The following is an 11,382-nucleotide window of genomic DNA, read 5'->3' as shown; positions in this document are numbered from 1 at the left end:
ATGAATAAATAAAATCAAATGTTTATAATTTTTTATTCTAGAACAGAAAATATTTTTATTCTTGCCATTAAAAATTTTATATTAATTTACATTTAAATTGTTTTTTTTTTTAGTATTTAAACAAATTTATTTTTTGCTTTGATTTTCTCTTCTCATATAATTTAAAAAACATTTCTACATAATGGACATGTTGATTTGCTGCTTGTCGTAAACCATTTATACTAAAACAAAAAAAAAAAATATATGATTATTCAATTTTCATATGCATTTAAAAAAGCTTGAAATGTCGGATTTGATATAAAAACTTACAAGGCATGGTCCATGGAATTTTTTCTTACAGGTTTTACATGTTAATTTAGGTAATTGACATGTATCTTGATGTATAACTGTATAACAAACATAACATTCTTCCACTCCAGAAAATTTTTTATCCAAATTCTTTTTCCATAGTGACAGTCCATCAAATATACATCCATTCTAAAATTTTTAAATTAAAATTTAGCTTAGATGATCATATATCTACATACTTATATGTAAAAAAAATTAGATACTGAAAATAGTTAAAGTTAATAGAAATATTTCAAATACCTGATGAGTAAGAAAAATAGTTAATTGCATTCCTATATTACGTGATGATGCTTTACCACCAATTTGTTTACCCATTTCAACTTTTATAACACCTAAGGGATGATTTTGTGGTAACGTTATAACTAACTCCATTCTAGCTTCATCTATTGCATAAAAAGCTATTACCTCACGAGTTGACTGATGTACTGTGATCTAAAAAGATGACAATAAGATTTAGAAAATTTCGTTTTTACTTAAAACAAAATTAATTTACCTGCATATTTTCTTGTTTTTCGGTTTTATTTATTGCTTGTAAATCCTCTTGCCATATTAAATTTGATACATAGTTTGTTGTAAGCTTATCAACAAAATTCTTTTGTCGTGAATGTGCACTATTCCACCATTTTCTTACAAGAACTGGTAAATTTCGTAGCATTTGTGTATACATATAGCAAGCACATTTTTCAACTGACAAAGTTCCATCTAATAAATTATAAAATAAAATTAATTTTAAATTTAAAATTTGAAATTCTTGTTGATGTCAATCAGATCAATTTAAATTTTTTATTATTTTTTTTTTATATATTTTTTATGAATATTATATTTTTTGTAAAAATTCGACAGTGAATCTTTCGAGAAAAATGTTTGAATATACGGACAATGTAAAAACTTTTGAAGATCCGGACATAATATCTTTAGATTCAATTGAAAGCGAAAATTTCACAAATGTAAATGAAGAAATAGAAAGAGGTCAACGTCTTAGTGAAGAAAGAAAGTATTGGAAAAAAGAAAAATGTCCAGAAATTCGACCACTTTTTGAAAAAGATTTGAAAAATTTGAAGAGTAACAGACGAGCTGTCTATCGTCAAATTGTAGATAGAATGAAACCTATATATCCAGAAATCTGTAATCATTGTGGTAATTTTATTATAGATCGCTCAATTTTGACAAGAGATGAACACATTAATTTCTTATCTTTTCCAAAATGTATTAAATATCCTATGAGGGAGGAGTATGTTAAAGTTTATTATAAAAAAATATTCCTACCAAATTCAACAGCAAGAATAGAAAAATTAGCTACTCCAAATCTAAGATTAATGGAAAACACTATGAAAAATTTTTCTCATTATTTAAAAGCAAGACAATTAGAAAATTTAACATATATTATAACCGGTCGACATTTCGAAAAAATTGTAACCGTTGACAAAGCACTTACGTTGATACAACAAGAAAGAGATCAAAAACAATTAGTCAATAGAAAATTAAAAGAAGAAATTAAAGCTATGCAAGACATAATAAAATCGAAACGTTTGAAACAAATTCAACAAATAGTTTGGTCACTATTTGAAGTAATGAAAGAATATTTAATCACGGAACACGCAGTAAATTTAAAAAGCGAAATGCGCTTATTATCAAATTTTATTGTTCATAATATAGCAGAGTTCGCTGGTAAATAAATAAAATGAATTATTCATGAATAAATTTCAACATTAATATTTTTAGGTTTTGAAATTCCATCTTGTAATTCACAAGAGTTCATTGACAAATTTATTATAGATTTGGCAGATAATTTAACTATATGGCTAGAAAAATTTACAACAAGTTTTGGTTTCAATCCATTAATTAAAGAAGGTTCGTTACCAAAACGTAAATTCCTTATAGAAATCAAAAAATATTCAAAAGATACAAATGAATTTACAAAATACCCCGACGTTTGCAAAGAATTAAAGACAAAAACAATTGATGACTTTAGGGATGGAAACGGATCTATCTATTTGCCAATTGACGACTATATAGCTTTATCCGAACCATCAATTTCTGATTATGAAGATGTGCTATCTAATAAAGTGTGTGAAGGAGCCATGGATTCTGCAAAAAGTGAAAATATACTTTCTGAAGAAAAATAATTAATTTTTTAATAAATCATTGTTGCAATGAATGAAAATTAAAACGAATTTGTAAGAAAAATTAAAGTAAAATTATAAAATACAAATTTGTCCTTACCTTCAAATTGTGATTGCCAAATGTTTATTTTAAAAATTTCATTATTCACAGTTTTTTGATCATGATTTTTTAATATTTCTATTGGCATAGCTCTAAATATAAAGTTCAGCAAAAGCTAAAATAATAAATTAATAAGTTTTAGTTTTGTAAATCAAGTAAAAATAGTTATAAGGAACCTACTTCCTCATATTTATTATTTGTGATCCATGTAGCATATAAAGATTTCAATTCAACAGGTGCTTTTGAAAATATATAAATTATACAATCCCAGAGGTAAAAATATGTCAACGCGGAATCTTTTTCGATTGGTTTTAAGTCCTGAAGTTCAGTCAATTTAAAACTTAAAATTAAAAAATTTTATTATTAAAAACCAAAATCAATTAAGTTTGCAAAAACAATACCTAAACTCGTTTATATATTTTTCTACACGTTGTCCATACTTTTCAACAAAAGGTTCAAATCTTTTTAGAAAATGATAATCCTCATTTGATTTCTTAACAGCATTGAAACTTTCGTTATTCCTTTCTAATTCTTTTAAATCATCTTTCATTACATAGACTGAAATACCTTTCAGGATGTTTGCACAAGACTTTCGTACATTTTTCAAATAAGATAGATTTTCTAGCGAGAATTCTATAAGATCATTTACATTCATTTTGAAACCATGTTGACATGCCTAAGAAAAAAATAAATTTATTATTTTTTATTAAAATAAAAAACAAGTTTTCAGTATTATTACATTGTAAATAATATTGTAGTCCAAGTGAATAACACATGAAGCAATCTTCTCTAATATTAAGGCAAAGCTCACATTATCTTTTCCTTCTAAACATAATTTATCAATGTTTTTCTTTTTTTTTTCTGTTTAAAACTTCTTACCTTTCATATTTACCAAGAAATGAAAGTTTTTAAATAATACTAAATTAACCTCTTTAGAAAAAACATTTTCCCATTCATCTATAATATTCAAAAGAAATTGTGTTGAACTTTTAGATTTTTCAGCTTTGATAAATTTTGATAATGATTCAAAAAGCTCATAAACTGATACCGTAAATAATGAAACCTAAAAAATAAATATTATAATCACCAGTCGATTAATTTTAATAATTTTTTTTTTGTATATTTTAAAGAAAAATAATATTAATAAAACCTTAGGATCATAAATTTTCCCAATACTTTTTGAAATAGTCAAAACCCAAGAGCATAAACCAATCCTTATGCTATCCCAATTTTTAATATTAAGTTCACTTGGAAAACGATTCAATGTTTCTGTTAGCAATTTGATAAATTCATTTACTTCAATAAAACTATTGAATGGTTGGATTCCAATATCACTGAAATATCAAAACAATGAATTTTAAAATTTTCTTATGTGCATATGCGAGTATCTTTAAAATTTACTTACACATTATACAAAAATTTTTCTTTATTAACTGCTTGTTGTTCTCCTATCTGGCTAACAAATTTAATACAACTTTTTACTAAATTTTTGTCCTCTAAATTATTATAAGTTCGATTTGACATGTGATTTTCTAATAAGTTTCTTAACAAAGACGAAAGAAATTTTATATTATTGACATTGGACAAAATATCTTCATTGAAAATTAAAGAACATGGTGTTAAGTGAGGTAAAAAGATCTTCAATAAAAAAAAGAAATAATAAAATATATTATAATGAACAGATTTCCTCAATATTTGTAATTACTTCCGCTAAATTATTGTAAATTTCAAATTTTCCGTTTCTCAACAATAAATCTGCTACTTCCTCCATTAAAACTATAGGACCACTTTCGTTATACTGTTGATAATATTTTGTATGTAATAAGTATGGTAATGACCTCATCCACAGTAAATCACCATTTAAGGCTTTTTGGATGATTTTTTCTTTTAATATATTTACATTATCTTCTGAAGAATTTTGCAATAAAATAGTTATTTTTTCAGATAAATTTAGAATAATTGTTTCAACTTCCTCATTCAGCTGAAAGAATTTACTTTTTGTTAAAAAATATCATAAATCAATTTAATTTTACCAATGTAGAATTTTTGAGTAACGATTCACCAAGAGCGCTCATATTAGTACAAACAGCAATAAATTCACATGTTTCTGAGGACCAATTCTCTGATAGTTCACCATCTTCATTTTTTCGTTTTTCGGGGTTTTCAAGTTCTTCTTCGTTTAAAGAAGTTTCATCATCGCTTTCTGCTTCACTATTTTTCTTTTTATCCAAAGTAACTTCGCAAAATAATTTAAATATAACAGAATATGAGTAATATACTCTCCTATAAAAATTTCGGATCGTATCAATAGAAATACTTCGACTATAATCATTTGTTAAATTATCGACGGTTATAACTTTTTCTAGAGCTTCATGAAACTTACAAATGTTATTAAGATCAGTTAAAACTTTTGTATGCAAATCCGAAAATTTTAATAAGATATCTATAAATTCAACGTTTTCTTTATTGTTTTGATTTTTTTCGTTCAAATCTTTTAAACATAAAATTAATTTTGCAACCATATTTGATATATTATTCATGTTTTCTATTGACAATTCATTACTACTTGTTATTCTGTTCTCTAAAATATTTTTGCAATCGAACAAGAGTGATTCATCCAATGATATATCTTTACAAGATAATGAATCTTGCCAACAAGTTGTTACTTCCCATAAGGAATCTTCAGATAAATTCTCGTTAACACTCGAATTAATACTAAATTTAAATAATTCCAAAAAAACTTTATTTCTGAATTCGTTTGTAGAATTCTCATCCATACATATTATAGGCATTATTTGAGCAACAAAACTGGCGCACGTATCTATAATTTTTTCTTTCCCAGGTGTATTTAATGGTTCAATAACAGTGTTTACAATATTCTCCATTACATTATTATTAATTAAGATTTTATCACAATCTGGTTGGAAAAAGCACTTTTTTAAAATATTAAATTTTTCTGATGAATCTTCGTTGACTGCTTCTTTTGATGTTTGTATAATAATATTTACTACATCCTTCTCCGTTAAAATATCTCTTATTGCTGGCTCAACACACAAAGGATATGACAAAATCCTTTGCAAAATTAACAACTGCAGTTTTGGATTCCGAATCTAAAATTTTTAGTTATATGATAAAATTTAATTTTCAAATTTAAAAAAACAATAAAATTGAAATTTACTTTTACTAAAATTTTTAACTGTTCCGTTTTTTCGCTTTCATTAAGCAGATGTAAAATTCCAAAGAGTACATCCAACAAATCGTCGGAAATAATTTCAGAATCACTTATAATGTTGATGATTCTTGTAATTGTTGTCAATAAATTTGCATCAGAAGATAATCTTTTGTAAAAGTCAATGTCCCCAAACATCTGACAGAGAGTTTTCAATTGACAAGCGTATTTGCAGGTCTCATTTTTAGTAGTGTTTTCCAAATATATTTTAACAATTTTAATGACGATTTCTTTTAGATCCTTTGAAACATATTTTGAGCACTTAATTTTAGTGTCACTGTCTTTTTTAGTAACATTTTCTTTTGAGTTATCTCCAAACTTAACTTTACTATCATGAAGAGCTGGTGAGGCAGAATATAGATTCTTAATTAATTCAACAATATTTTTTACAGATATTTCTGATAAATTATTCACAGAAATACTGTTTGTAATAACACTTAATAAACTTGACCAAAACAAAGATAGCAATTCTGAATAGCATTGAGTTTGACTGTTACTTGACCAATATGCAATCAATGCCGAACAATGCTTATAAATATGTTTGTTCATTTGGTTTTCAATTTCCAAATTCCATTTTAAAAAATCTATAACATATTTTTGTAAATATTCTTGATAAACTTGATTTAGAGCAATATTTTCTTTAACATCATTGCTAATTTTTTTAAATACGAAACGTAAACATTCAAAATAAGCGATGACTAAAGAAATTACGTCTGCTTTGCTAATATTAACATTAGTTAAATTTGAGCTCAATTGGATTGTAGATTTCACATTATCAAAAAATTCTATATAAAATTCATAAAGGCGCAGATCTTTAACACTATTTTCAGAAAGCTTACACAAAAATGGAAGGAAATTTCGAGCAATACATGATGCACCACCATTTGAAATTGCTTTAAATATAGTTGCAAATTTTGGCTGTATAACTTTTTTAAATGTAATTTGTTCATGCCAATCAATAAATAAGCTTTGAATTAACAACACGCATTCCCAAACGTGCGGAGAAGTAAGGGGATCTAGGTCATCTAAATTTTGAAAACATACTTGTATTATTTGACTTTTATTAGCTTCTATTAAACGTGGCGCATATTGTAATACAGCAGAGAGCAGTTCAAAGAAGGCTGACCTGTATTGGAAAAATACTATGAAAATTATTCAATGCAAAACTTCTTTAGAATTTTACCTAATTTTAGAAATTTTGTTTTTGGAGAAAGACCAAAACTTTTGATGTTGTAATAATGTTTTACATTTCTCGTCAACATCCAAATTGGATTTTGATGAGGTTTTCTCTATAAAAAAGGAAAACGTTTTCATACTACTAATAATCACTCGTTGATATTTGCTTTCAGCTTCTTGGGGTGTAACACTTTTCATATTTGATAACGTTGATGCTGTATGAAAACTTATATTTTTTGTTAAATAGTCCATTATCTCATTTTGGCAATATAATAAAACTTCTTGAACTTTATGTGGAGGAAATGATGTTTTAAATGACGATATAGCTGCACTACTAGCAGGGCCATAACTATCAAATTGGCTTGTTATCCAAACTGGCGCTAATTGTTTAATATAAGGTGCAATAAATTTTCCAGCTTTTTGACTAATACTACTTTGTACTAATTGTGTTGCTTCTCTCACGCGATGCTCAACATCGTTAGATAAATTATGATAGAATTTTGGCCATAGTGGTAAAATGCTTTTTGTCATTTCTATATCTGATTCCATTATTTGAATATTTAATTCTTGAAGAGCTTTTGCTTTAGTTACAGGATCTTTTTTGGAAAGTTTGCGTAATGTAACTTGAATCTCCGGTGATATATTAGAATCAAATGTCTCCGGCAAGGAATCTACAGTTGAGAAACCAGGTGCAAGAGGAATCATTCCAAGATCAGAATGAGCTGTAAATCCAACAAAAGTTGGAACGGTGCTTCCTAGAAGTTCCGCACTTCTTCCACTGTTAGATGGCTACAAAATTCAATTTCACAATTTTAATCAATTCATTTTGAATTTTAATAAACTTACTCGGGCATTATTTTTGGTTCTCGGAGCTTGTTTAGTTTTTCCACCCATAATGTCAAAATATTTAAACTGGATAATTGTTTTGCAATTTTTTATTTAATTTGGTTTTATTTATTCCTCAAAATTGGACGATCCACGCAAATAGTTTTATGAATTACGAGATGACGTTTCTTACTTGTCAAAGGCACTGATGTTTATTAATCAACTAATAGCTGTTTTTAAAGTTAGAACTCAATAAAAAATTTTCTCTAGATTGACTGAAAAGTTTAAATTGATTACGTGTGTGCTTTACTCATGCCTTTTGAATCAAATTTTTTTTTATTTTTTCTTCTGAGATGAGAGAAAAATGATGTTATTATTTACTCAATTAATGATTTATTTATTCTGGACAAATTTTAGATGTGATTTGCAGTGTTTTGGGCATCGCCATTTGTCAAGTTAAATATGGTCCCATCACTATAATACTAAATACATATTTAATAGTTTTATTCCAACATAGCTTTTTTAGTTTATGACATCCTCATTTATGTCAAGTATACCTTTCACCCGTAGTCAAAATACAAATAAGTAAAAAAATGAAACGATAAATGTGACAATGACATTTCAAAATTATCGTTAATAATATGTGGAAAGTGTGATCGTTGTTTTTCAAATATTATTAAATTAATAAAAAATACCGCTTCCTACTATTACATAACATGTAACATAATTTTTCTTTATAAGTTTGAATTAAACATAATCTTTGATAAAACTATTTTAATAAAAATATTAAAAAACTTTTTTGCGTTGCATTTTAGTGTAACATTTGCTGTCAATTTTGATATAGTAATTTACTATATTTTCATTAAAATGGCAGTATAGTTCGTTTTATTTTGAAGTTAATTAATCAAAACAAAGAGAAAATAAACAAATAAAAACACGTGTTTTTTAATATTTTCATGTGAAGCGAGTTTGAGCAAACTTTTATTTTTGTAGAAGTGGTTTTAATTTTTTAATTTGCTTTTCAAAAAAATGACCAAATTTTTAGCTTATTACCATTTAAGGCCAATACATGATATAAAAGACTTCATAGGAATTTCTGAAGACAGTAGTAATTCAAATATTATAGCAACCATTGGAAGAAATGTTGTCAGCATCACAAATGTAAGTTTGCAACATAAAATTCTTAATGGAAACTAAATTTTTTTTCTTTAGATTGCAAGTCAAAAAGAAATTTGTAGCTGGACGGTTTTGGATAAGTTATCGAGTAAAGTTGTGTACGATAAAGCAAGCAGATCGTACGTTGGCGTATTTGGCAATTCTAGCATCCGGTGTTGGAATAGTGAAACAACAGATTTAAATAATGTTAAAAAATTAAAGGTATGTATTAGATATTGTGCAATTGTACTTTAAATTTAGTAAAATTTTTTTTGTAGTTTAAAAGAAAAATATTAGACTTAATACCGAATGACACCGATAGTGTATTAGTTCTTTATTCGAATGGAACATGCGAACCTTTGCCTTCTGCTATTGAAAACAGAAAATTATGTGAAGAAACTGAAGGAGAATTTCGTGAAAATATGGAAATATTTCAAAGCAAGCTTTTCAATATTCCTAATTCACCTTATAAACTTTTAACTTATTTTCTTAAAAGAGATAAGAAAATTGAGCTTGTAACTATTTTACTAGATAAAGAACTTAGCACAGTAGGGGAGCCAGTCTCTTATTGTTTAATTCGACATGATGAAAGTTTAAAATTAGCTGGTTACACTATTGTCGAAAATCAATTTTCACCTTGTCTCCTTACAATTTGTAAGTGATGTATTATTGAAATGTGACATAAGAAAGTTAATAATAATTAATTTTAGGGTCGGATAAAAGAATATTCATATTACCATTAGATAAAAAATCATCTCCAGAAGATTCACCGGGCAGTTTTGTTGCAATGTTAAATGCCCTGAATACTACACAGCCATTGTCAATAATTGGGCTTTCGAAACACTGCATTGTAATTTATGGGGCGAACACTTCTCAAGAAGGTGGTTCCCTTGTTCTTTTCAATACGCAATACAATGTAGTTAAAGCAAAACAATTTTTTAAAATTTATTTTAATTTTTCAAAACTTTGGGTAATCAATAATTATATATTATTAGCAATGGGACAAAATTTATCTGTTATTACTTTTGATGTACGTCAAGAATTACTTTGTGACATGGTGGGCTCACAATTTTCGAATCATAATCAACCGGTTGCTATTGATGAACTAATAGAAGAATTGAATGAGGAGTGTTATCTTGAAGAGAATATATTTTACGCTGAAAACGCAAAAAAACCAGTAAGAACAACACCCTCTAAAATTGATGATATAAAAAAATGTGAAGAAGGTGAAAAGGCAGATGGTAAAGACGTAGCTTTTCGACCTTTTCAAACTTTTGATGAACAGTATAAAAGCTTATGCAAACAAAATATACATGTTGAAATGTTTTCAACAAAAGATACTAATGATGATATATTTTCTGTTAATTTAATGTCCAACATGAATGCTGATAGATTTACACGCGAAGAATTTGAAATTTTCGCGAAAAATCTAAAGAAATATGGAGCAAGTGAACAGGAAATTTCTGAAAAACTTATTATATTAGCAATACGAGCAAACTTAATTGAAGATATTGCTATATGCTTAAGAACATATACAAACATTTATGAACGGATTATCGTAAGTGTACTAAAGTTTTCATTACAAGGAATAACATTGAAAAACTTACCTGATATAACTGATAATTCTAAAACAAATTCTGAAAATGGGTTTATTTTGAAAGAATATTCATGTCCTAATGATGATTTTCCTAATGTTGATATAAGTTTAGGTAAACCTAATATAATAGCAGTATCGAAACCATTCGACTTACTTAATGTTGTACTTTCATGTTCTTTTGATGTTGATTTAATTTCAAAATATATTCGATCTGAAATTGAATTAGAGGAAGCATTAATTCTTATGCAACATTTATATAATTTAATTAAATCAAAAGAAATTTGTTTAGAAGAAAGGGCTGATACAAGTATAGAATTCGATGAAGATTCTAAAATTTTACAATGGTTTGGAATTATATTAAATACACATTTTCAAAAATTATCACTTTCACGTGACATTGAATTAATTGAATTATTAATGAAATGGAATGAAATTATATTAAAATTTAGAAGTGAGATACTTGAATTACAAAATGTTGCATCGTCTTTATATAATTTAGTTGAAAGAAAAAATCGTGTTCAAAAAAGTAAATATTCGAAATGGTATTCTGTAGAACGAATACAATTTTTTTAAGTTTTTAAACGAATTAATGAAATATTCTTTAAAGAAATGTATTTAAAAAAAAAAAGAAATAAATTTATTTTAATGTTTAATTTTGAAAAATTGTTTTCGTATAATTAATAGTTCAATTAGTACTGCTCATATTTCCTATCTATTTTCATAGTAGATAAAAGATATGGGCATTATTCTATTGCTATGTTAAATATAAATTAATTAGTTCTATTTTGTAAATTAATTCACTTTAAGCTTATTAAGAAGTAAGCTTAAG

At 26.3% G+C, this 11,382-nt stretch overlaps 2 protein-coding genes across 2 annotated transcripts; one reads left to right on the top strand and one right to left on the bottom strand.

Moving 5' to 3' along the window:
* Nucleotides 1–35: 35 nt before the first annotated feature.
* LOC129606857 (E3 ubiquitin-protein ligase listerin) lies at nt 36–8,264 on the bottom strand. Its single transcript, XM_055517458.1, has 16 exons — nt 7,823–8,264; nt 6,984–7,765; nt 5,750–6,926; nt 4,605–5,681; nt 4,277–4,552; nt 3,977–4,209; nt 3,722–3,905; nt 3,451–3,634; nt 3,311–3,396; nt 2,973–3,247; nt 2,752–2,911; nt 2,572–2,686; nt 842–1,050; nt 589–780; nt 310–477; nt 36–221 (listed from the first exon to the last, which is right to left on the bottom strand). The coding sequence occupies exons 1-16, from the start codon at nt 7,868–7,870 to the stop codon at nt 162–164; spliced, it is 5,226 nt and encodes a 1,741-aa protein (XP_055373433.1). The 5' UTR covers nt 7,871–8,264; the 3' UTR covers nt 36–161.
* A 506-nt stretch (nt 8,265–8,770) lies between these two features.
* On the top strand, nt 8,771–11,126 carry LOC129606948 (uncharacterized). The gene is made up of 4 exons (XM_055517597.1): nt 8,771–8,962; nt 9,014–9,178; nt 9,235–9,610; nt 9,667–11,126. The coding sequence occupies exons 1-4, from the start codon at nt 8,831–8,833 to the stop codon at nt 11,124–11,126; spliced, it is 2,133 nt and encodes a 710-aa protein (XP_055373572.1). The 5' UTR covers nt 8,771–8,830.
* Nucleotides 11,127–11,382: the final 256 nt, after the last annotated feature.

Source organism: Condylostylus longicornis, unplaced genomic scaffold (assembly GCF_029603195.1).
Source record: "Condylostylus longicornis isolate FDR11 unplaced genomic scaffold, ASM2960319v2 ptg000022l, whole genome shotgun sequence".
Taxonomy (NCBI): Eukaryota; Metazoa; Arthropoda; class Insecta; order Diptera; family Dolichopodidae; genus Condylostylus; species Condylostylus longicornis.
This window is presented reverse-complemented; position numbering and strand designations above follow the sequence as displayed.